Here is a 26,367-nt window from a genome sequence, read left to right on the forward strand (position 1 = left end):
TTCCCCTCCTGCCTCTCCACAAGGCCTCAAATAAATCAGAAAGATAAAAGTTAGACGCTACTCCAAAAAAAGTCACTGAAATACAAAGTCCCAAAGGAAGTTTAACTGTAAACTTTAAATGCTTATTAAGCTTTCAGGGCTTAATAGAGAAAAGATCTTAGGGGTTCTTCCGACCTGACTATCTGCAGGTGTAGGAATTTTGTGGGATGGTGGCAATGGAAGTGCCTCATAATAAGCCACCACACCCAGCACTGTTCCTGCCGCAATGAGTCCTGTGATACGTTCATGCAAAAGTTCTAGCTACTCAGTGTCACCAATGCCTGGAGTTTTAGAATCTAGGAAATTGTGTTTTAATTAAAGCCACCTCCAGGTAAAACAGTTATTACACCAGGTTTTCTAGATCCGAGCTGGGAGGGTTTGGATCAGAACATGAAAATGCAACCCAACACTGTTATCACCTTGTCACAAAATAGCCTTATTCCCAATAGTGATTATAAATCACCATGCAAGCCCAGCCAGCAGAGGGTGGAGATCTGGGCATTAACAGGTATATGTGCCACCTTAAGTACCCTACCTCTTGGATTGGCACCTACTGCCTCTCCCCAGGGCGTGAGGAGAGTTCCTTTCAGTAGACAAAAGAGGTCTCACAAAGGGATGTGTTGACCATTGTCTGCATGACCTCCTTGGAAAGCAGAATTTTTTTGTGGGTGAAAGATGCTTTCTGAGAAAATAAAGTCCTAGGAAGAGGACAAGTGGAGTTGAGGAACCAGAGAACAAGAAAGTCCATTTGCTGCAAGGAAAAGGAAGAGAGAGAGAGAAAGAAAGAAAAGAAAACAAAGGAAATTAGTGAAGTCTTAGGAATTAATGAATGTCGACACCGACCTTATCCAAACTGGTAGGAGTAAATTCATTACTCTCATAATTAACCTTGTATTTGTATGTTTTGAACTCAGCTGTGTCCGCAGTACTGGCCAGAGAACGGAGTACACAGACATGGCCCCATCCAGGTGGAGTTTGTGTCGGCCGATTTGGAGGAGGACATCATCAGCAGGATATTCCGTATTTATAACGCAGCCAGGGTAAGACTCGGGCCAGGAGTGCTCATTCTGGTTTCCTTGATTTTCGCACGCATTGACTATTTGGAGTGCCCCCTGTATGTCAGTCAGTGGTCTAGGAGTTTGGAATACATCAGGGAACAAAAAACAAAGATCCCTGCCCTTGTAGAGCTTACAACTCTTCTACTGGGAGACGTGTTGCAGAAAACATCATTCGGCGATACTTGTTGAAGCACAGTAAGGCACACTTCACCCAGGACCATCCCGATAGGTGCACAGCCTGGGGGTCACTGCAACAGCGTCCTGCCGTGGCGGCGAGAGTCTGGGCTCAACTCCGGACACAGTACCAGCACCTGGGGATTTATAGCGCTGGAGCGTGGGGTGGGGTCAGCGGATGGAAAATTACTAAGGGGAAATGTCAGGGCTGATGGGGACTCTGACTAAATCCACCTAACAGGATTCTTGCTGAAGACAGGCCAGGGTGACCAGACGCCACCTGGGGTGGGGAGTGTGAGGAACCTGATGGGATCTCTGGGGTGATCAGATATTGAGGGGGATGGGTTGCTAACTCACTGGCAGGGATTGCTGAAACTGATTTCACAGTGAAGGGCCTAGAGAAGGTGCGGGGGCCTGACCACAGCTTGGTCAAGCAAAGAATCATTGTCAGATGACAGTGAAAAATATATGTAACAGATATAATAATAAATGTACATTAGAAAGTGATACGTGCTATAGGAAGAAAAGTGGGGCGGGGGTTTAGAAAGTGCTAGGGCCACATGCAGGAGAGGAAGTGTGGCTGCCTTCTAAGTAGAGGTGCCCTGGGAGCCGAGACCTGGGGAGGGGAGGGGAAGGAGGGAGCCGGCGGTCCGCGCAGGGTAAGCCAGTGCAGAGGTGCTGCGGCAGGGGGGCCTTGCCCGGTGAGCGCAGGGACAGTGAGAGGCTGGTGTGGCTGGGGCACGGTGAGCGGAGTCCAGGGCGCATAGGTAGTTCACCCGGAAGGAAAGGGAGGGGCTCCTGGGCGCCTCGCAGCCACGGCTAGCACTGGGGCTTTTGCGTGGAAAGAAATAAGGAGCCATTACAGGGTTTTGAGTAGAGTCACATGGTATAAGTCACATCTTTAAAGCAGCATTCTGGCCCCTATGTCGAGAATAGACTCCCAAGAGAGATCCATCAGGAGGCCGTCAGCAGGAGGGGAGGTGGAGGAATGAGAACGGGAGAGCCTGAGACATCTGCAGGTAGAGCCAGGAGGAGGACCCCAGGGAGACGGGCGACTGGCGCGCTCTGTGTCCTGAGGACGAGGATGACGGCACTGACACTGACTGTGAAGGCTGCGACTGTGACAGGATCATTTGGGTGAGGGCGTGCAGGGAGACAGGGTCGGGAGCTCAGGTTTAGACACGCTGGGTTTGGGGTAAATGGTAGGGTGTCAGGTGAGCCTTTGAATATATGAGAGTGAAACTCAGAGAGGGACTGAACGAAGTCAGAGGGGAACAGGGAAGAGGGAAGGCCCGGGACTGAGCCCGGCGCTCCCATCAGTAGGAGTTCCAGGGGATGGGAGGCCGAGGCAGAGCGGGACAGGCTGTGAGGGCTCAGGAACAGCCAGTGGAGAACGTGGGTTGAGAAGAAAGTGGTCACCTGGGTCAGATGCTGCTGACAGCCACGGAAGAGTCAGCCCTGGTGGTTTAGCTACAGCCAAATTAAAGCTGTTGTCACTTTTCTAACGTAAGCTGAGTAACACTTTTTAGGGTTTTGCAATTCCATTTAATTATGACTGAAGATTAATTAACTACTGATATCTGAGCAAGAGTCACATCAATAAGCAAAACCACATGATACTCACAGGAAACACAGCATCATCTGTCACACCGGGCTCACAAACATCTCCAGATTATCAATTATTCTTTACCTTTAATTGACCTGTAATTGAAGCCATTTTACCACTTAATGCACGACGTGGTCAATGCCCAAGTGTTATTTTTCACTTGGCTTTTGCAAAATGGCGAGCTTTCTGCTCACTCTTACTTGTCTGGCCTACCATTTAAAACACCTGCTTTTCTGTAGTAGCTCGAGATTAGAAATCATGACTCTTCAGGCCCGTGGAAGCCACGTTTGCGGTTTGTAGGCAGGACTCTCCTTTAATAACGTGAAGGTCAGACAGGTGGCATCAGCCCACTGCAATGCAATAGAGTCAACAATGCCTGTTTCTTCCCAACCCTGATTCTCTGTAGCCCCAAGATGGATATCGGATGGTGCAGCAGTTCCAGTTCCTGGGCTGGCCGATGTACAGGGACACACCGGTGTCCAAGCGCTCCTTCCTGAAGCTCATTCGCCAAGTGGACAAGTGGCAGGAGGAATACAACGGCGGCGAAGGCCGCACCGTCGTGCACTGCTTGTGAGTGCTTGCAGTGGTCTCCGTCACAGGACGGCCAGGCCCCACGCTCAGTGTCTGCCTCTTGTTTCCCTGTCTTTGTTTCACTATAAATGGGGAAGAAATAAGCAGGTCTTTGTGAAGCAATCATCAGTACACTCAGGGTTTAGGTGGCTTTTCAGGAAACAAGATGCGTACATTTGGCATTCAGATGGTGCATCACTGCTGTAAAAATACGAATTGACCCTGTGATTAAGACACCTCCCCCCGCCCAAAAAAGCAACAAAAAAACTACCTGGGTGGGTTCAGTGGGCTCCTACTGGCTCTTCAGAGCCAATTGTTAAGTTTTCAGGAATTTTCTGACCTGGATGTTAAACTGTTGGTAACTTAAGATCATCCATGGTGGAAGTAGTTACACCACAAAAACCAGCAAATGCTGTTAATACTAATCAGGCCCCCTCCCAGCCAGCCATAGCTGGGTAACCATCATAGTACTTGATTATTCTATTGGAAATCATGTCATAGGTTTCAAGGGAACTGTCTCTCTTTTTTTTTTCTTTGTGGTTTTTAGGAGATATTTTTCCCAGGGAATGTGTATATTAGGAGGATTTGGTTAGAGCCAGTGTCTCCAACGTGTGGCCTCTAGACCAGCAGTTCTAGCAGATGCTGAAACGTGGGAACCCCCATTACAGAAGCTCCCAGCCCTACCCATACATTGACAGTCATTTAAAGAGTTTTAAAAAAGGCCACACCCAAACCAATTGAATCTGAATCTCTGGGAGCGGGGCGTAGACATGGGTGTTTTTTGTAAACTCCTAGATTATTTCGATGTGTTGAGATAATAAAGGTGAGAGCCACTGAGTAGAGAATGCTGTGCTTTCCAAAGCACTTTCACCTGCATTTTCTCATTGGCAATGATATGTAGCTAATCAACCAGCTGCAATTGGCTTAATGGAACAGACAATTAAAAAGTCATGACAGTTAGGGAAAATGTTTAGAGAATTTGTGGAAATATAAAGTATAAGCGTATGTTGCTTTTAGTGGAGTGTCATTAGAAGCACACAATGAAATCTCTCCCAAATTGAAGGCAACATGAAGTTTTACTCTGGACAGATCAACCCTAGTTGAAGTGGCCAACTTGGCTAAGGACACAGGTACACTCCACTGAGTGCCTTTATCTTGTGCAATGCCACCCCTACCCAGGGCCTGCCAGGCCTCCTTGGAAGCCCAGGACTCTGCCCTGCTTCTCACCAAATGAAAACATGGTAGTGTCTCATTCTGCAGGAATCTGGTATTCCTTTGGGAAGAGTCTTAGGAGTCTACTCACAGTTGTCCTCAACCAGAAGTCCCAATCCTTTGTCTTCTGAAAAGTGTTTTATTAACCTAACCTTCCCCCACTTACTACTTCCTCCTTCCTGCTCATGAACCCAGTGCAGTAGAAACATCTCCACCAAGAAATGCCACTAAGAATTAACAGTTCACATCCCCATTTCTGTTTTTCTAAGCCCAGATATAACCTCTGATCAGAGTAGGACAATAGGTTCACCACACTGAGATGATACACTCCCAGCACAGAAAATGGACATTTTAGTTAGTTTGTATTAGGTCTGCCATGTTTTTCTAAAATAGTAAAAAATAATTTACAGATACCCCTGCCTGCATCTGGAGACCCCCAGCGTCTGGAGCAAGACACATAATGCATCTAACCCCTGGGATCAGTAGCTTTCTACCAAAGGCCGATGCTTTAACCCACAGGACTAAGTTACTAGTGATGAGAGGAAGTTGAAGCACCAGGACAGGCCTAAGGGGAAGACACAAAGGCCCCCCAAATCACCACACCTCATAGATAGCTGTTCCATGTGACACCTAAAGCAGGGGGCTGTCCTTTAGCCGTAACAGGCATCCGTTGTTCCTTCCCTCCTGCCTGTGCAGCGTCTCTCCCCCTTTTTCTGGTGAGAGAATTTGATCTTTCCTTGGGAACCATTCTCCCACCCTCCAAAGCCCCCATGGTTTCCATGGAGCTGCCGCTTGCACTCTTGGCACCAGGGTGGGTGTGAGACCCCAGCCTGGTGAACATGTTTATTTTTGTTTACATTCATAAATCTAAATCTAAGGGTTTTATTTAGCTGTAAGAAAAAAAGTTAGTTTAAATTGGCATCCTCCAGTATTGGCCAGGAAAGGATGCTTTGAAACCACTGACATACTCCTCTCTGCAGGAAGAGCATAGGATTCAGCATAGTGTAGCGCCACCTAATGGCTGTGGGCAGAGATTCTGCCTGCGTCCCAGACCTGCAGGTGCTGTTAGTTGAATGGTTCCTTGAGAGCCACAGGTACACAAATAGGGCATTTTATTCTTTATGCATGTCTTCCAGCTAATAAAACCAGAATGAATGGATAGAATTAAGATATCACCATTGTGCAACTCTCTACGGAAATAATGGATTAGACACTGGTCATCAGCAGGTGCTGAAAGCGTGGGTGAAAGGCTGATGGGAAAAGCGGAGTAACACTAGTGCAAGGACAGAAAACAGACTAGCACGCAGAAGAGACAGTCCAGGAACAGAGCCACACCGCCGTGCCACCTGGTTTACAACAAAGATCTCAACTCTGGCAGGGCAATGGGGGAGGCTGCCTGGATGCCCCATAGACAGAAATCCTTTCCAGGTGGGTTGTAGACCAACAAAGCTTATAGAAGAAGATGTAGGAGAAAATCTTCATAATTCAAGGTAGATTTGTTCAACAGGACACAGAACACTAGCCATAAAGGAAAATATTGATAAATTGGATTTCATTCAAATGAAGCTCTTCTATTCATCAAAAGACACCAACAAGAGGGAAAAAGCAAGACAGTGGGAAGAGAGTTTTGCAATACGTCTGTCAGGCAAAGGACTCAGCCAAAATGTCTAAGAACTACTGCAAGTCAATAGGAAAAAGACACCCCAGTTTTTTAAATGGGCAAAAAACTAGACAGGTACTTTATTAAAAAAAAAAAAAAAAGATGGCCAGTAAGCATAAAAAGGTACTCAATGTCATTCATTTTTAGGAAAGTACACATTGAAACCAGTATCAGATGCCACTGCATACTCACCAGAATGGCTGAAATGTTAAAGACAAACAAATGGTAATACCACGTGTTAGTGGAGCTGTGGAGTAACTGGAACTCTCTTACATTGTTGGTAGGAAGTAACTTTCGTACAACCAGGAACTGCTTGGCAGCATCTGCTAAAGCTAAACATATACGTACTCTCCGAGTGCTTCTGTTCTTAGGTAATGATGACAGAAATGCATCATGTACTGAAAGACATGCTTATAGCACGTTTACTCACGATAACTAAAACCCGGAAACAGCCCAAACATTCATCAACTACTGGATAAATAAATTATACAGTAGTGTCTCCATTCAGTAGAATTCTTCTGAGCAGTATAAAAGAATAGACTACGATACAACAACATGGTCGATTCTCACACAGATAATACAGAGAGAAATAAGCCAGACTCAAAAGAATATGTGCTGTGTGGTTCCCTTTGTACAGAGTTCAGAAACAGGAAAAAGAAATTTATGGAGTGAGAAGTAGAACACATGCCCTTCGGTGGCACTGATGGTGTTTTCGAGGAGGGGGTGTGGGGGAGGCCCCTGGGTGGGCTGACCACGGTCTGTATCTTGAGCCGAATGGTGGTTACAAGCTGTGTGCATTTGTAAAAACTAACTAAAATATCTACTTGCCATTCATGGACTGTATTGTAGGTATGTTATACTTTATTTAAAAAGCTGATCTGGAACTGTGTAACGGACTGATCTAGCTGGCATCCAAACACAATGGTCAATATTAAAATCACAAAACAAAGGGACAACCAGATATCTTACACTTTCCTAATGAAAGTACACTTACAAGGCATCCTTGTCTAAATAAGTAAATAAATCCTGAAGTCTTATCAAGCCACTGGATCTAAATACCAATGCACAGGAAATACGGGGCTAGAGAGCAACATGGTAAATGCTCTCACAGAGTTGCAATGAATGAGAAAAATCTAGACTTTGGGACTCTCTGCAAGACAAATGGCCCTGTTCCCTCAACAAATAAATTCCCAAGAAAAAATACAGAGCAAAGAGGAACTTAGAGATTAAAATAAATTTGTAAGATGTACCAACCAAATGCAACATGTGGACTTCGCTTACATGTGGATTTTTAATAAAAAACAACTGTGAGAAATAATCTGGGATTGGAACACCAACTAGAAATTTGATTATATTAAAACAGTAATGTTTATTTATTTTAGGTGTGATAGTGATACTGTGTTTACTTTAAAAAAATAAATAAATAAAAAGGCCTCCTTGGAGAAGAGGGTGATCGCAGAGCCTGGTGCATGGAAAATACAGGATGAGCCTGGAATACCGCGTGGTTGCAGAAAGTAAGAAAATGCTCAAAAAAGGATAAAGGCTTCTCAAAAAAGAACACAGGAACCAACACGATGGAAATCCTAATGGCCAAAGCTAGAGCAATTCGAACAACAAGATAAATATTGATACCATTGGATTTTAGCTCACAGAATAAAATTAATATGTATAAGTTCACACTGATATAAATAAATAATAAGTTAAAATAAGTAAGCAAATAAATCGTTTAATGGAGGCGAAGAGACAGCTCTTTCTTATGATAGAATGTCGAAGGAGAGCGGGAGATAGAAAGTCACCACTAGGCCAACACCACAGGGATAATTAATTGTTGCAGACAAGATTCACCAACAAATGCAACGTCAGTGGGCAAAACTTTGAGAAGAAACAAGATATTCGCATAGTCCCACAGTATCTTCTCCCAAGATATTTATTAACTGCTAATACAAAGAAAAAGATAATAATGCTACAGAGAAAATCTGGCAGACCCCGTCTTAACAAGTGAGCAAGGCTGACATCACCAGGATAAGACAGATCAACACCATGAACCCCTTCTGTGGTTTTCTTGCCGAAATGTATGATCTCATTTCCAACCATGAGAAAACATCAGACAATCCCAAATGAATTTGTACTTCGTAGTGACTTCTCAGATTGTAGCTGAGGACCACGGCTGCTCTGCCTCTGCATCCTGCCATCTGTGTTTTATATTCTGTAAGATGCTGACCAGCGCGACTGAGGAACTGCTGCAGCTGGAGGAGACCAAGGCGATAGGACAGCTAAATGCAGGGGAGGTCCTGGATCAGATGCTGGGCCAGAGAAAGGACGTTAGTGGAGAACCTGCTGAGATCTGAGTAAGGCTGACGGTTTAGACAATAGTATTGTCCAAGCGTTACTTTCCAGGTTTTCGTAGTGTGCCGTGGTTATGTGAGATGTTCACATCAGGGAATTTGGATATACGAGGGAACTCTCTATGCTATTTTTGCAACATTTCTGTACATCCAAAATGAGTTCAAAATAAAAAGTTTTATTTAAAAAGAACCTTTATGTTTCAGAGAAGAATAATGCAATACTAATAGAATTTTTTGAAAGGCCACATTGCTTTGAACGTAGCTCACACTCATCGCACGGGTTTTCCCAGCAGGCGCTAGGCAAGGTGTGTGTGTGGAGAACTCTCTGCTGTGGGCCCTGTCTGTAAAAATCACTGAGGGTCTGCATCAGATGACATAGTCTAGGGCTGAGGTAAAGCTGGGAAGGGCGCCCCACTCAGGCGCCCGTGGACCAAACACAGCAGCTGACCTGCTCCAGTTGCTTTAATTGGGAGAATCGGCCCAAGTGGGAGGTTCACGCGGCCTCAGAGGCCTTCGTCCTCGCTGCTCCGCTAGGGTTTAGGCGGCACGTTTCCACAGAGCGTGTGCGAGATGGGGGTCCGACCGTCTGATTTCTCTTCTGACAGGAACGGAGGAGGCCGCAGTGGGACGTTCTGCGCCATCAGCATCGTGTGCGAGATGCTGCGGCACCAGAGGACCGTGGACGTGTTCCACGCTGTGAAGACGCTGAGGAACAACAAGCCCAACATGGTGGATCTCCTGGTAGGATGCCCCCTGCGCTGCCCAGGGCCGCCCGTTGGCATAAGGCTCCACGCCAGCTCCAGACTGAGCTGGAACCGGTGCATAGAGGGAGAGGCTCGTTTTCCAAAGCGTAATTTCATCACTGCTCACAGGGCTTTTTTCCTTCTTTCTTTTTCTCCCTCATCCTCTCTGCTCTTTCACAAGGAGGCTGGGTCTCAGCTCATTTGAAGTGTGGAGATGGCTGAAACTCACAAGTGAACATCCCTATTAATTTCCCTTCCTGGCAGCACCTTCCACGTGGCTAAGCACTTAGTCTTCACAGAGAAGAAATAATCATAGCACATGAAATGCCAGATTTTCAAATTACAGATTTTATAAATAGCTTAATCACCTAATATTTATCAAAGCTGTGAATTTTAGTTTGACATCCAGAATATTGCATTTAATTATGGTGGCCCTATCTGAGAAAAGGATTAAAGCAGTTGAGAAACAAAGGACTATGTGCAATTACTTTCTTAGAGTATTTTGTGAAATCTCTTTTTATGTGGTGCTCTTAAAATGCCAACCACCATGACTCAAGAATAGTAGAATAGCTTAAAGGAGGAAGCTCTTAGATTAGGTTTTTGCACTTCGCTGTGCGTGGAAGAAGGATCCGGATGGAACAGTAGGACTCCCGGGCTTGGGAGAGTGTCCTGGGTGGGAACAGGGAGGAAGAGGTGGCCGATGCGGACAAGCTGGGAAGGCCAGTGATCCCAGGGCCACAGCACCGCAGCAGTGCGGTTAGAGTTAAAAAGTAAAATAAGGGGATTAGAGAGAGTCAAGATACAAGCTGCAGCGGAAGAAGTAGCCATGGTCCCCACCTGCAGTTTGAGGAGTCGTGACAACAGTGCCCTGGGCTGGCTGCTAACAGTGAGCAGTGACAGCCAGCACCCGGACACGGCCGAGTCCTGCTTAGCACAGCCACACTCGGGGGTGTCTTATGCGTGATGAGCCGCTCCGTTTCCAAGAAGCGTGGCTGCTGGTCTGGGAGTTGGGCAGAAGAACGCCCACGCGGCCAAGCGCACGCGCTCAGAGCCATCAGCGTCAGCACTCGGCTTCTAGGAGGAGCAGAAAGCACTGTGCTCCCCACACTCCTGCCCTCTCTTCCCCGCCTACGGGAAGCCCATGAAAATCCAGATTCTAGTCTCAGCTCTGCGACTGATGCTAGTTAGATATTAGTTTTGCCATGTAAGTGTCCTTGGGCAAGTCCCTTAACTCCCTCGGGGTCTAGCTTTGTAAACTAGGGATAATATGAGCTTATCGAGGTGGCCCAGTGTGCAGAGACGTGGGAAGCCGCTTTGGAAACGGCAAAGGGGAGAGCGGCAGTGACTGAGGGCACAGGAGTCTGCAGGGCACGTGCCTTCAGTGACGGCCAGAAGGGCTCCTAGTGCGCCTGACGGAGTAACATTTCCTGTGGAGGCTGCAAGGCCGCTGGCGTGTTCCGTGTGGGGCTTCACTAGAACTCTCTCCCTCCCTGGGACCCCACCTGAATGGTGAAGCGTCCCACCACCGCGGTCCCACCATTCCCAGTCCTCTGGGATGGGGACTGAGAAAAGGGTAGTTACGCAGCTGGCGGTGGCGGCCTGCGTTTCCGCCAGCAGAGGATGGAAACGGATTCATAAATTGAAACACTCTGACTGTGGCTTCATGTGGTGTTTGACTTCACTGTTTTAGGGACAGATATGCAACCTCTAAACCTTGGTGGGTATTTGGGCAAAGCTGACCTTGATAGAAAATGTCATTTCGCAGTTGTTGTGGTCTACATTAAGCAGATCGTTAGAGAGAGACCCTTCCAGGCCTTTCCTCTAATGGCTCTGGCTACAGCTTCCATCAATCACCAATTTTTATGGGCAGGAACGATGGGGTTTTTTCCAAATCAGCGGTGCAGACTGCAGGACAGGGGTGATTTTTCACGAAATGAATGGAAGCGTAGGTGGCGGGACCAGGAGCGAGCGTGTGGTCCCAGCCTGCCGTTCTGTAATGACTTGGAGTTTCCGTGGTCGTATGAAATTCTAGTGGAGAAAACGAGATCCCTGGACGCCCGGACTCCCAAAGGTCACCAGCGGTTGTAGGATAAGGTCAGTGGCTGAGAAATGTGCAGGAATGTTTTTGCAGTTTCCTGAGAAAACTGTCTGATGAATCTGTCATGGTAACAGAGACTATGCGGTGACCAGAGGAAAAAAATGTCACAGTGCTCTTTTCAGTGGGTTTGAAGCTTCCAGAGTTGAATAGCTCTTGTGGTTTGTTTATTTTTGCCTGTGAGTACAATTTCTATTTAGTTTGGTGTTCATACATGTGTGTGTTGGCTGAGGGAATTCATTAACTGAGGTCAGGGTGATAAAGTCTGATACAGTTTCACTGGGCATAACAGGCTGTCTGAGACCAGAGTGCGCCCTAAGCACAGCGTGTCATACCAGCAGCTGGGAAGAGCAGGGTATGGAGTCTTCTTAGCTGCGTCTTCCAAAGCTGGCGAGCGTGTGCCAGGCAGCCTGGGGCGCGTGTCTGGGCCTGGGCCTCGCTGGGAGTCCTCACACGTCACATGGGAGGCTGAATCCCCCAGTGGCCCCTTCTGTGCAGAACATGAAAATGCTACCGCTGTCCCCTCCTGCCGCGGTGGGGGGAAAGCACAGAGAGACACGCCACTTCTCTCCCCATGTCCCTTTGCAGCTCTGATTTTTTCTAAATGGCTTCCGAGTTTGAAAATTCATCTGTTCATTTTGAAGCAGGGCCCTCTCCAGGGAGATCCAGAGGCCCTAAAGATTTATTCCTTTACATTTTTCATTTTAGGGGCTCTGGAGAAAAGCCCGCGCATTGCCAGGAGGCAAGATAATTTATAGCACAAGACTAGAGTCTTTGTATCCAGCAGGGGCAGCTGTGCTTTTCCCTGACCCCTTTCTTAGCCCAGCTTCTAAGCCAGCCTCAAGTCCCCATCAGAGAGCTGGGTTCCCAGAGGGTGGACAAGGACGGCACAGTCTGGGTCCCACTACTTGCCTGGTCAGGTCACAGGCGTCCCCCGTGCCTGGGCGCCTTTGAAGCGATCCCGGCTGCCAGAGAGAGCGGCTGCCCCACACCCGCAGCCCCCACCTCTGCCTGCCTCATTTGGCTTTTGAAGTTCCCAGGGCTCCGTCTTAACAGAGAAACGGCCTTTGGAGATGGATCTTGCCTCGAGAAACATAGCGCCCCCTGGGAGGTGATGGAAACTTGGGAAGAGTCCCCTCCGCCAGCCCAGCGCCCCACCCAGGAACTGAACACCTGGCGTCATCCTTCGCCCAAATGCCCTTGGCAGGTCGGCAAAGCTGCCCGTGCAGGCAAATGCACACTTTAAATAGCCTCTGCTTTTGAGCTCCTTGTCCGCTGGGGCCTCCCGGTTCTCAAAGAGCAAGACTGGCCTGAATCCCCAGTGCGGAAGGCCAGGGCTCTTCTCGGGGTTTCCGTAAGTGGCCTGGAACTCATGGTCTTTGACCCCTGAGTCTGCTCCGTGGAAACCCAGACCTGAAAGTCATGCCTTCCCCTACCCCCACCAGACCCCACCACCACCCAAAACCTTGACGCACGCAGGGCACGGCCTGCACCCTGGGGCACGCTCGAAACAACGTCAGGCATCGCCATCTTCAGGGCCCTTTGGCCACCGTCCCCGGGGGCAGCTGCTCGGGCCTTTCACCACACCTCCCCTGGCCTGCCCCACGCCACCGACCCGCCTGCCCTCCTCCTCCATGTCCTCGCTCTCAGGAGCAGAGCACACTTCTGCGAGCACACGCGCCCTCGGCCATCTCGGCCTCCCCCAAAGCCCACTTAATTCTGTGCTGGTTTCCCAGGCAAAGACCATTTCCCACCTAAGAGAAACGGTGGTCTTGGCTGCTAAGAGAGCAAAAGTTTACCTACTAACACGTCACTGGCATGATCAACCGGTCTCCATTCCATTCCATTCCATTCCATTCCATACTTATTCCTCAGCCTCTGTTCCGCGTGCAGCACCGGGCGGGGTGTGGCAGTGGATCAAGAGAAGACACGGCCTCTGCCTCACAGAGCTTATAACTCACTGGGCGTGCAGGACATAAGTCCTCCGTGAACCTCAGTCTTCCTGTCGCTAAAGTGGGGATAAGAATATTAAGCCAGTCACAAAGGCCACACGTACTGTTCCACACATGCGAAGTGTTCAGAACAGGCACGTCCATAGAGACAGGAAGTAGAGTAGTGGTTGCCGAGGGCTGGTGGGGCGGGGGTGTGCCCGCTAATAGCCACGGGGTCCCTCTTTGGGGTGACGGGGATATTCTAAACTTAGATTGTGTACAGCTCTGTAAATACACTGAAAACCACTGAGCTGTGTCAAAAGACAAAATTACAACAAATTTAAAGATCTAATTGGCTTTCATTTGCGATCCTAGAATCAGCCAGCAACTCATTCCATCAAACAGAGTGGGTGTTCAGTGAGCTGGGCAGAGGAGTTTGGCTTTATAGGCAGAAAAGGCTGGAGAAAGAAGAAACAGGGAACAAAAAAGCAGATGGGTCGTTTCAAAGTGACTCCCATTATAGGGTTAAAGCAGAGGGGACTTCCTTACCGACCTGGCTCAGGTAAACTGGACCCCTTCTGGTCGGTTGCTGTGCATCTCCTGTTTTTTGGAAAATCGCCCGTGTTGAGGTCAGTTGGGTGACGTGGCACCTGGCAGTGACTCCCTTCTGCTTCGGCCTGGTGCGGGAGCTCTGTCCAAAACAATGGTCTCCCATGAATTTCATTTAACAACTGTAGCCTTGAAAAGGGTCAATTTTATGGTATACAAATTATATCTCAACAAAGCTGTTGTTTTTTTAAAAGTTAAATCAAAAAAAAAAGAAAAAAAGCAGACGGGCCCTAGATGCCTGCAGGGCTTTTCTGTTTACAGAACACAGTCCCGTGAGTTGTGCTCAGTCGTTTTCACAAGAGATGGCAGGTCCTGCTCTCACACCCGCTTTCCAGACAGGGGACCCTGGCTGGGGTTGGTAGCGAGTGTGAGCCACACCCAGCTCTGAGTGCTCATCTCCAACTCCAAGCCCACTGATTTTCACCCACCCCACAAGGAGTCCCCTAGGTGTCTTCTCGGCTTAGAGGCTGGACACGAACAGGGCTCTTTGGGTGTGTCCTGCGTAGAAAACGCAAGGGAAAAAGTCAACAACAGGCACAAAACCATGAGATAAAAATTCCAAATAGAATGTAGCCACACATCTAATCACCACATGTGTGGGAGTCTGAAAGGGGAAGGACGGATGGGGAGATTATGGCCGGGAATCCTCACTGGGTGGTTTGCTGCTGGGTGTCTGGCAGGGGCACGGAGAAGTCCAGAGAACGGCCGTGAGCCAGCGCGAGCTCACGCCAGGAGGAAGAGTGCACAGATCGGTGTCAGGGACCTGGGGACAGAGCAGAAATGCAATCAGTGTGTGTGCATACTTAACCCCAGACCAGGCTTCATGGGAACAGTCCTGCCCCGCCACAGTGTGCCTTGTAAGATTAAGAAAACAAGCATGTCCTCCTCAGGGGCTCTCAAACCTGGCTGCATGCTGAAGTCACCTGGGAACTTTAAAAACATTTTGGTCCCTGGGCCCTCCTGAAACTTTGATTCGGTTGATCGGGGCCTGATCGGGACTTCAGCTGCAGAGTGTGAAAGCCCCCGGTGACTCCCAGGTGCAGCAAGGTTGAGAACTGAGTAGCCACTCTAGCGTCGCTCTCTGCGGGGTTGCACATGAATGTCACCTGAGGAGCTTCCAGAAATACCAGTGCCCGGGCTGTGCCCCAGCCCAATTAAGACAGAGGCTCTGGGCACGGAGCCCGAGCCAGGTGGGCTGAGAAACTGGGGGGTCAGCAGGCCTGTCCCTTCCCTGCGCTGCCCCTGCTGCTGTGTCCACGGGCTGCCCACCCCCCAACCTCCGCCCGCTCACTCTGGGGCCAGGCCCCTGTCTGGACCGGCCGCACGGTCTTGAGATGTCCCTCTGTGGTTTAGAGCTGGCCGCCCAGGCTCGGCCTCACTTCCCTCCTCAGATACAGAGACAGCGCGCTGCACCATGTATTCGCCTGCAAATGGCACGTGGCGTGGGGCCTGCGGATCTCCCTTGTGCAGACAACACAATCCGCCAACTGGTTGCGCAGACTGTCCCCTCTGTCGCTCTCCCTGTGCGGTGATGTGGAATGAACAGGCTGCTGGGCGGGCTGCGCGTGTGCACGTGCCGAGATGGAGAGTGTAGGAGTCAGGTGGAGAATCGAGTGAGCTCGGTCCCCGAGCCGCCCCTGCCGGCCACATTCCGGGCGCCGGGAATCCTCTGCGGTCAGTGTCCCTGCGCTCTCCGGGAAGGTTTGGAGTGATGGTTGTTAATGCCCCACACGCACCCCTAGGCTCTGCTCTCCTTGCGGGCGCCGGGGCACCCACCTGCCTCCCACCCTCAGCACCAGCAGGGCGCCCGCTCCCGAGGGATGTCCAGCAAACACGTGCTGAGTGACGGGACGTTTCTCTGCAGCCAGACCCAGTCCCAGCCGAGCTGCCCCTTGCTGCTCTCTCCAGCCCAGGGAGGGCTGTGGCTATGTGTGACGGGGTCTAAGCAGGGGAGTGGGCATGGAGGCGAAGAAAGTTCTACACACATTTTTTGAAGATATTGGTGAAAGTAATGATTGTTCCATCGTTGTCAGAAACACGCAGCTGTCTCGCTGGGTGGCGATGTGGATGTATTGGTGTATTGGTCTCCTTGGCGCAGAGTGGCTGGCCACCTGTCATGACCCTGGGGAACGCTGGACCGAAGGATCGCACCACAGTGATTAGCACGTGGGGCACCTCGCCCTCCTGGCAGGGCATCAGCGAGAGGATCTTTCCAGCCTGAGGATCTGTCAGCACAGGATCCAGCCGAAATTGCGAAACTTGTCTTAGTTTCAAAAAGCAGGTGCTGCGGGGAGGCGGCTTTGCCCCAGGTCAGCGCGTAGCCTATTCTCTTTGAATCTTCTCCGGCAGGCGACGGCGTGTGAAGTGCAGAGCCCCAGCCTGCGGGGAGGCTCCCGGCGCGGCCTCTGGTGTGCTGGCCTGTGGCCCCTCCCTGGGCAGGCCGGGGACTTTCAACATGTAACCTCAATCTCAAGTCCTCTTCAGGACTCGCTTCCTCCCTCTTCGCAGGGACAAGAAGCATGGTCCAGAGCGGGGACAGTGTCGGGGCTCGGCGAGGAGTAGCAGGTAGCCCTGGTTACAGTCCTGCAGGTGGATGTGAGGAGGACAGGCTGGGCCCCCGCCCGAGCCCCCGCCCGCAGCACTTTTTGTGCCTGAAACCAGCTAATGTCGCCCAGATTGGGAGAGTTTGGGACCAAGGCATCAAACTGTTTTTTTCCCTGAAGCACAGGATGGCTCATGTGGCTTAATTATACTGTTCAAAAGCAAGTGAGCTGAGAGAGGAAACTGCAGAAGACAGGCCTGTACCCGGTGATAAAGTGTAATCAGTTTCCCATGTAGGAAGATTTCAGGCATTTACCCAGGTGCTGGGGGGGGGGACAAGGCAATTTTCAGTCTTCCTTCTCCTTCCCTTTATTTTTCTGATTCAGAAACCAGGCATCACAGAATCTGGGGATTGGCAGCTTGCTTAGGAGGGACACGATGGAAGAGGGAGAATTCATTTTGAAAATTATAGTCGTGCCTGAGACACAGGGCAGCTTTGGTGGCATCTGGGCAGCAGCTCCTTAGCAGCAAAGCCAAAAATCCCTCCTGAGTTTCCAGCCTGTGCCGCGGCCCGAGGCCAGCAGCCACATTCCCCACTAGATGCGTGTGGATATGTTAGGAGCATGGTTCGGAGCAGTCACTGAAATTAATTGCACAATTAGGTTTGCACAAATCATTTTTATTCCATAAGGGATTGGATCTCTTATATTTCCATGAAAAAAAACTTAGTCCCTCTGATTCACAAAGCAGGAGAAATGACTGGAGTACTTCGTAGCCAGTGTGTCGGCCTGCTGATCTGACAGCATGGCCTTCTACAAATCTTGAAATTCAAATGATTTCTTTCAAATACTCTAAAAATAAAAGTATCAAATCCTGAAATAATAAATACTAGAATATGCATCAGAAATATAAGTCTGTCTAGGGAAAGTGTATAGTTTTTTCAGTTCAAGAGTTAAAAAAAATGAAAAACGAGCCACGTCCACACACGTTGGCACATCCTTGCGTACGGAGAGTGGGCTGGGCCAGGGATGTGACGGGCTGGTAGAGTACTTGTTATTTGCAGGATGAGACAGTTAAAAGAATACCTTCTTATATGTCATCAGACTTGCTTTAAAGGCCAACCTGAAATCACAGAATTCTAGACTGGCAAAGCTGGGAGGGAACCTTAAATATGACCTGACTCGCGCTCTCTAACCAGAGGGGACCTGGAGCCAGTCTCCCAGGGCTAGTTAACAGGATCCTGAGTCGGTGTGGAGCCCTCAGGCCACGACCCCGCAGGAAGCAAACACAGCCAGGAACACGTGGATCCCTGTTCCATGTGTCGGGTCTGCCCGGTCCCAGTCCCCCCTGAGCCCCTGATTGACGCTGAAGGTAGGATTCACAGATGGAATGACCAGTATTTTTCTACTAGTGATTTTTTAAATAACAGTTTTATTGAGATATAACTCACATACCATGAAATTTCCCCCTTGCGAGTATACAACTCAGTGGTTTTCAGTATGTTCACAGACTTACACAACCGTCACCACGATCTAAATTTATAGCGTTTCCATCGCCCCGGCAGAAACCCCACACCTGTTAAGCAGCCACTCCCCGGTCCCCCTGCTTCAGCCCCTGGCGACCATTCATCTACTTTTGGTCATTATAAATTTGCATATCCTGGACATTCCATATAGATGGAATCATACAACATGTGACCTTTTAAATCTGATGTCTTTCACTCAGCAAATTTATTCATGCTTCAAGTTCATTCATGTTGTAGCGTGTATTAGCACGTCATTCCTTTTCATAGCCAGATACTATCCCATTTTATGGCTAGACTACATTTTGTTTATCCAGTGTCAATCCATGGGGATTCTAGTTGTTTATTCTTTTTGGCTATTATGAATAACGTACCATGGACATTTCTGTACACCTTTTTGTGTAGACATCTGTTTTCAGTTTTCTTGGGTATGTACGTAGTGTAGAATTGCTAGGTCATATGGTAACTCTGTGTTTAACCTTTTGAGGAGCTGTCAGACTGTTTTCCAAAGTGGCTGCACCGTTTTACATCCATCCCCAGGAGCATGAGAATTCCAGTCTCTGCACAGCCTCACTGACACTTGTTACTGTCTGTCTGTCTATTTTAGCTTTCCTAGTGGGTGTTACTGCTCCTGACTCTTAATCCTGTGGCACCTTCCGTGTACCGAAATGGTCTGTTCAGTCTTCACCTCTAGATTGTAAGCTCCCAGAGGACTGAGACTGTGTCTTAAAATCCCCAGTCTCCAGCCTTAAACATTTACTGAGTTGAGTCAAATGCTGCTGAGCCCACGGTTTGCCGTCACTTGCACACGCAGCCACCGTTTGACTCTCAAGTACGTGTGGGGTTCTGGCTGGAGACGGGTGCGCTATACAAAGAGGGATAAACTTGTCTTCAAATAAACAGCTTGGACTACGCAGGGTATTTAGAGAACAAAATGTAGGTAAAGGAAAGGAAATGTCAATGACAAATTAGGAGGCACATTTTTAAAAAAAGAGAAATTTGTTTTCAAATAATTTGGCAAAATAAAAACCAAAAAGTACATTTCCCTGGTTGTGGCCACTATGATAGGTAGCGAGACCTGGGTGCTGAGTCTCATGTGTTGTAAAAGCTCGTGTTGTAACAGCTCATCTCCCCCTGAAGTGAGGAGGGAGCCTTACAGTTGCTGAGGCCTGTCCGGGGCTGGGCTCAAGCCCCCTGTCACTCTGCTTGGTTCCATCAGCACATGCAGACATGCAGGGGCAGAACGTCCTCCTCTGCCGCCGGGACCACACCTAGGCCAGGACCTAATGCAGCCGGGACCACACCTAGGCCAGGACCTCATGTGGGGCTTGCTCAGGCCAAGCTACTTGACCTGAGAAAGCTGTATTCAAGAAAAAGAACTCACTGCCTGATTCAGAACTGGTGTGTGGTTCTAGAGGATTTTGAACATTTCCCCGTCTCTACCTTTCTTCGTCCTGCCGCCTCTAGCTGGAATGCCTGTTTTCACCCAGTTAGCATGGCCACATACTTTATCGCCCAAACCAGGACACTCTTGAGAGTACCAGCACAATTGGCAGAAGCCAGGACCGGCTGGGACAAACCAAGGCATGTAGTCACTTACCCCAGCCCCACGCACAGTTCTCTCCTCCAGGGGAGGTTCTACCTCCTCCCTGCTGCCACCCTCCCTAAAAAGATCTGCTCTCTCCTGCACGGAGCCCACACGTGTGAGGGGACCATTCTGCCTCATGGGCTGTCATCAGGGTCCCTGTCTCATCCTCCTTACTGGGTCATGGACTTCTCAAAATCAGGGACCAGGCAAGGGCCTTGGTACTCGAGAGGTGCTTACTAAATTCTCATGAGATTGAGGAAATCCTGCAGACTGAGAATCAAAGGTGAAGCGGGCCGTGAGTGAAGCCTCGCGTAGGTACCGAGGGCCTTGTCAGAGCACGTCCCGAAGGCGTTTCCTGGGGCTCTCCTCATCTTCCCTTCTTCCTTTGGATTTTCCCGCACAAAGCTCAGGATGTTGATACATACAGGTGAATGTATGTGGACAAACAAAAGTTCCAGTTGTCCAGAACTGTCCAGAAACTCTAATGAGTGTAGATTTCAGAATACCTTCCATCAGACCTTTCGGGGGCACGTCCACACACGGTGGCTGTGATTGGGGTTCAGAGCCGTGACTTCTGAGTCATTTCTAATTCAGACCCTTACCAGTTTGATTCCTTCCGGTCCAGACCCTAATCTACCATAGTTGCTTTAATGGAAACAGCATTTAGATGTCGTTACGGAGCTGACGTCTTCCCTGCTTCTGTCCCCAGGATCAGTACAAGTTCTGCTACGAGGTGGCCCTGGAATACTTGAACTCTGGCTGACGGCGCAGCAGCCCCCGGACACGCCCGGTCACACCACAGAGCCACGGCGCTCCATGGCGTTTGTGCGGAAGAGACGAAGACTTCTCAATCTGCTTATTTTGCTTTGCATAATTGGCTCTTTTTAAGAGCCCAGGAAAGTGTTTCTAGAACTGCTTGCACTGCCCAGTTCCCAGCCATGCCGCTGCCTGGCAGAAACACGCGCAGCACACACAGTCGTCAGATACTACTCCCCGTCGCCGGCTTGTTGGAGCAGCGTAGACATCTGGTCAATTGAAGAGCACAGTTATATTCTTATGAAGGAATTTGTACCTTTGGGGAATTATTTTGTGGCCTGTGATCCTTTGTTATTGTCACAGCTGAGTGTATGTTTTTGTTCTGTGGAGAATGCTCCCTGGCATTATGATAATATATTATTTTAGGGAATATTTGTATTTTAACATGTTGCATAATATATGCTTCTGTAGCTTTCCAGGACTAACAGATGATGTGTATTAAACAGAGATATGTTGTATGAGTCGTTCCTGTCAGATTTGTATTGTTTCCAAAGGAAAAGCTTGGGAGGACTCAGTTACAAAAATGCAAAATTCAGTGGTCAGAGTCACGGATCCAAAGCTTTTCCATTTGTTTATATTGTAAATATTTTTGATTTCATCAAATTATTTATTCATTAAAAGAAATTTTTGTGAAGCACAGTGAGTGACAATCATTTTTATTAAGCCCTGGAAATGATTTACTGTACGATGTTACCTTGTGTGAATTCTCAACTCAATAAACGATGACCCGTGAGCAGTCGTGGCGTGTTCCTGGTGTCCAGCACGCAGGTGTGGAGGCCGCGCCTGCCACGCCAGACCACTGGGGGAGAGAGCGCAGCTGGGGTGTTTGCCTGGAGCAGGTACGGTTGGGATTTTTGAGAGAGAACTTTTGTCAGTGAGAGCTCTAGGCCCAGCTCAGTCGCCGGCCCTGGTGTTGGGGAAACAGCCCCGTGAGCGTCCACATGGGCCACGAATCTGGCCGGCGGGGCAAGCACCACGCAGGGACTTGCAGACCGGAGCAACTCTTCCTTTCCCTGTTTCACCGCAGTCAATGGGGGATGATATCTGCCTTCTCCGTGCCTCATCCAAACCCAAAACTTGCTGAGAGAACAACTGTTAAAGCGTTAGAGAATCAGAGTGTGTGTAAGCAGGACAGAGAGTTCCAGCCAGAGGGGAAAGACCATGGCAGCCCAGCCAGCTCCGCACCCCGGGGGGCTCTGACCTCCAATGCAAAAGGCAGGTGTGCCGTGGCCTTACAGCTTAAATTTAAACCGGGTTTTAGGCTATGTTGAATGACCGACAAGAGCTAATGGAGACGAACCTTTACAAACCCCAGTTCTGTGCCAGACGCGGTGCGAGGCGCTTTCCCATGGGGTAGCAGGTCCTCCCTCAATGCGATCCGGGTACAGTTAGGGATCCCATCTGACCAATGAGGAAACTCGGCTTAGAAAAGACTAAATAACTTGTCCAAAGTCACACCAGCTAATAGATGCCAAATGCCCTCAGAGGCCACAGGAGGTGGAGGGACAGCCCAGGGTCGCCCTGCACCCTGCTTCCAGCAGAGAGGCGCAGCAAGGCCCACATGCTGACACAGGGACACTGGCCCCACCACCCACCAGAAAGTGGAGGGGGCTTGAGACCATTATTCCTGCCTGCTCTGGGGATCTTGGTGACCAAGGGTGACAGGATCGAGGCTGTCACCAGGAAGACTGAAGTGGACATCTGCACCGCAGGCCTCCACGACTTTGCTGTCCTGTGAGCAATCCACACGCCCCTGGTTGGTATAAGTTTGCCCAGGCCGCTCCTTAAAGTGGTGGGGCTCTGAGCCTGCGCCGGACACCTCACACTCGGGCCCCTCCCAGGGGACAGCCCTCGCCACCCACCCACTTCCCTGCAGTAAGCTCCCACGGGCTGGGAGCTGCTGTTTTTGTCCGTACCTCTTCCGAGTGATTCCTCCAGGATGTGGGGACTGGGATAAACACACACGGACGCTGCACCCTCGGTGGGCGAGCTGGGCCTCGCCTGGGAGCCTGGTGAGGCCCCGGGCTCTCCGCTCTGATGTCGTGGCCCTGGGCTCCGTCCCCTTGGCCTGGGTGAAAAGAGAAGTCGTCTTAGCATGGCACGGAAGTGACCTGAGACTTGCGAGTCTAATGACACTACCCATTTTCCAGCCAATCCCTCCATTATCGAACCCTCGTCTCACTGTAAAGCTGGTAGTTTCCTCTAGACTTTTGAATCTCTTGGATTTTTATCTTTCTTTCACTGTTTCACTTCTTAGCACAAATAGTGATCGAAGAGAAGGGACATTTTGTGGCTTTTTCTGATTTCCCATGAGGCCTCGCAGCATGCTTGAGATCTGCAGCTTCCAGTGCACAGCGGAAGTCACTGCCGCTCACAAACAATAGAAGCCGACCTCTTGGCTGAGAGTCCCTCCTGCCTTCTCCCCGTGCCCTGCGGGCCTCCCTTGTGGCGTCCTGAACCTCCCAGACACTGCGATGCGAACCTCACAGACTCTGACCGCCATGAACGCCAGAAGGTCCTGCCCTGACGGGGTCCTTTTCCAAAGATGACACCATAACAGCATTTCGTGATGCTCTTGTGTTAATAACATGCCAGCGTGGCTAGACCAAACTACATTTCCAGAGCCCCGTCTTCTGCGTATCCCAGGTAGGGTGGGCATCCGCACTCATGTGGTGCAAGACGCAGAGGCAGATGTGGGGCAGCAGCTGTGCTGTCTTTTGCACTCGGGAGGGGGAGCAGCTGTGGACCCAGCTGCTGCCCTGTGCCCCCAGGAGAACCAGGAGATCGCGGACAAGGCAGGAGCTGCCCCCAGCACTCTCCTCGGGGTCCTTCCAGCCTCTGCTCACAGGCTGCAAACTCACGCCTGTATCTTTAGGTTTCGTTGAGGCAGCCTAGATCCAGGTACCAAAATATGCATCAGTCGCCTACTGCCGAACAACAGATTGCCCCAGAATTTAGATGCTTAACTCAACAACAGACATTTATTATCTGACACAGTTTCTATGGGTCAGAAATTCAGGCGTGGTTTAGCTGGATGACTCTGGCTCAAAGGTCGCTCATGAGATGGCCATGACAGTGTGGGGTCAGGGCTGCAGCCATCTGAGAGCTTCACAGGCTGGGACTCTGTTTCTAAGGTGGCTCACAAACCTAGCAAAGTGAGGCTGTGGCGGGAGGCCTCAGTTTCTCCCCACGTGGCCTCTCCACATGGCTTAACTGTCCTCACAGCACGCTGCTGGCTTCTCCCAGTGATCCAAAAAGTAGCAAGGCAGAAGCTGCAATGCCTCTTAGGACCCTTGGAAGTCATGTTCTGTCATTGCCACAATGTCTTGTAGTTTCCAAAGTCAGCCCGAGTCAGCGTGGGAGGGGACTATAGAAGGGCACAAATACCAGGACATGAGGATCATGGAGCCATCTGGGAGGTTGGCTGTCACCTGCCAGGCAGCTACTGACCTCCCGCATTGGCCTGCACCTCGGCACGCGCAGGCCGGTCAGCTGGGGCAGGGGAAGTCTCGTCCTGAAGGGTTTGGCCTGCCCAGCAAGGCCTGTCATACTGTCCTCCCCTGTCCTGCCAACTTCTGACAACTGCTGACAACACTCCCAGCCATTTGCAGTATGCCTTAAGGAACCCTTATTTTGTTATAAACAAACTTGATTAACACAAGGCTCCCTTTCCCCAAATCCCAAGGAAATGTCCCTCTCTGAAATGCTCTCGAGCAGAGAGAACTCATTCTTCCACATCCCAAATATTTCCTCAATTTCAACAACCACCCTTCATACTCCACCTGAGATGATGGCTACACCCTGCAGCCTGTCAACTTGTCACCTTGAACTGCCACTGCCTCACCCCTGAAATCTTTTCTTTTTTGTTTCTTTTTGTTGTTGTTGTTGTTAAAGACAGGGTCTCACTCTGTCACCCAGGCTGGAGTGGTAGTGGCGTGATCATAGCTCACTGCAGCCTCAAATTCGTGGGCTCAAGCAATCCTCCCACCTCAGCCTCCAAGTAGCTGGGACTACAGGTGCACACCACTATGCCCAGCTAATTTTTTTTTTTTTAAGACGGAGTCTCGCTATGTTGTCCAGGCTGGTCTTGAACTCCTAGCCTCAAGCCATCCACCCCCTTGGCCTCCCAAAACGCTGGGATTACAGGCATGAGCCACTGCATCTAGCCTTTAATAAACGTACCAAATTCTGACCCCAGCCTCTTCAACTGCTAGCTTTCTCTCTTATTCCTTTATCCTTGTTCTTTGAAATTATGAAAACTTCTAGTCCATGCTACCCGCTTCTTACCTTCTCCCCAGAACAACCCAAGCCCCATAATATATCACTTCAACCCCGTTTTACCAATACCCTCAATACCCTTGACACCCTAAAGTTCAATCATATCCACCCTACAAATGGTCAGCTTTAGAGAAATCCCTCTGGGACTTTCAATCCCAGTCTAGGGTAACAAAGCCCAGATTTACCCTCCTAAGTGAAACATCTAAAAAACTGGAAAAACTGTATTTTTAAAAATAGCATGCAAGATACCAGACATCAGGCAATGAAGGACACTGATCTCCAAGAAACAGGAAACAAATTTGGGGATCCCTAATGTTGCCCTCAGCTTATGACCTGGAGAGAATTTCCAGACCATGATTGCAGCAATGGGGAAGCCAGGTGGGGCCCAGTGGTCTCCCTCATTTGAGGAAATGGACCTCAGGGCTCAAAAAGGCCCAGGTGGCCGGGCGCAGTGGCTCATGCCTGTAATCCTAGCGCTCTGGGAGACTGAGGCGGGCGGATCATTTGAGCTCAGGAGTTCGAGATCAGCCTGAGCAAGAGCGAGACCCCGTCTCTACTAAAAATATAGAAAGAAATTAGCTGCACAACTAAACATATATAGAAAAAATTAGCCGGGCATGGTGGCGCATGCCTGTAGTCCCAGCTACTTGGGAGGCTGAGGCAGGAGGATTGGTTGAGCCCAGGAGTTTGAGGTTGCTGTGAGCTAGGCTGACGCCACGGCACTCACTCTAGCCCGGGTAACAGAGTAAGACTCTGTCTCAAAAAAAAAAAAAAAATGGCCAAGGTGGGTAAGATTTGTAAGGAAGAGCATCAGGGATGAGAGACCTGCAGAGAGAAACAATTCTACAGATCTTCAGAGTGTCCCCTTCAAGTCGTCAGCTAAGTACTGATCAGAACGAGCATGGAACGAATTTACCTGAGGCCAAAGAAAGAACCACCCAAAAAGACTAGAAGGAAGAATATTTAGAGTTCATACAGGCCAGAGTAGTTTCTGTTTCCATTGAACAGAGAACCCAGAAGGATTTTAACTCAGTAAGTGGGGCAAAATTATCTCTAGGCTAAGTACAGCTGTGGTCCTGCCTAACAATTGAAGGATCAAACTGTTTCCAAGTAACTTGACTGCACCAAAGAACAAAACTCAAGAATATTTATAGGAATACAAAAATATATAGCACCCAAGAAAGTAAAAATCACAATGTCTGGCATCCAGTCCAAAATTACCAGGCAGGTCACAGGACCCAAAACCAACACTGCAGCTTGTTCCTTCCAGCAAGCACCACCTACTGACAGGGAGGACAATTTGCACGCCCTTGTACTGCATTTACCGACTCATCATACAGGGTGTGGTCAATTCTCACCCACAACCACCAACAACTGGCTCAGACACTAACCTGGGCATGTCATTATCTAAACGAAAGAAAATCCAAAAGTAAGAAGCAACAGCTGCTCCAAATGAGAGGGAATCAGCGAAAGAACTCTGGGAGTATGAAGAATCAGAGCAAAAGGACACCCCAAAAAGAGAATACCAGCTCTCTAGCAATGGATCCCAACCAAAAGCAGAATATTGAAATGACAGATGA

General features: G+C 49.4%; 1 protein-coding gene across 1 annotated transcript in view; it reads left to right on the forward strand.

The window, feature by feature from the left end:
• The window catches only part of PTPRM (protein tyrosine phosphatase, receptor type, M), a gene marked incomplete at its 5' end in the record, with an annotated part of 602,721 nt that extends 581,761 nt beyond the window's left edge, over positions 1 to 20,960 (forward strand). The window contains 4 exons of the mRNA XM_012648382.1: positions 954 to 1,079; positions 3,284 to 3,447; positions 9,270 to 9,405; positions 20,403 to 20,960. Coding sequence (XP_012503836.1) covers positions 954 to 1,079; positions 3,284 to 3,447; positions 9,270 to 9,405; positions 20,403 to 20,456 — 480 coding nt within the window. The remainder of the gene's footprint in view (positions 1 to 953; positions 1,080 to 3,283; positions 3,448 to 9,269; positions 9,406 to 20,402) is intronic.
• Between the last annotated feature and the right edge of the window lie 5,407 nt (positions 20,961 to 26,367).

Source organism: Propithecus coquereli, unplaced genomic scaffold (genome assembly GCF_000956105.1).
Source record: "Propithecus coquereli isolate 6110/MARCELLA unplaced genomic scaffold, Pcoq_1.0 Scaffold283, whole genome shotgun sequence".
In the NCBI taxonomy this organism is placed as follows: Eukaryota; Metazoa; Chordata; class Mammalia; order Primates; family Indriidae; genus Propithecus; species Propithecus coquereli.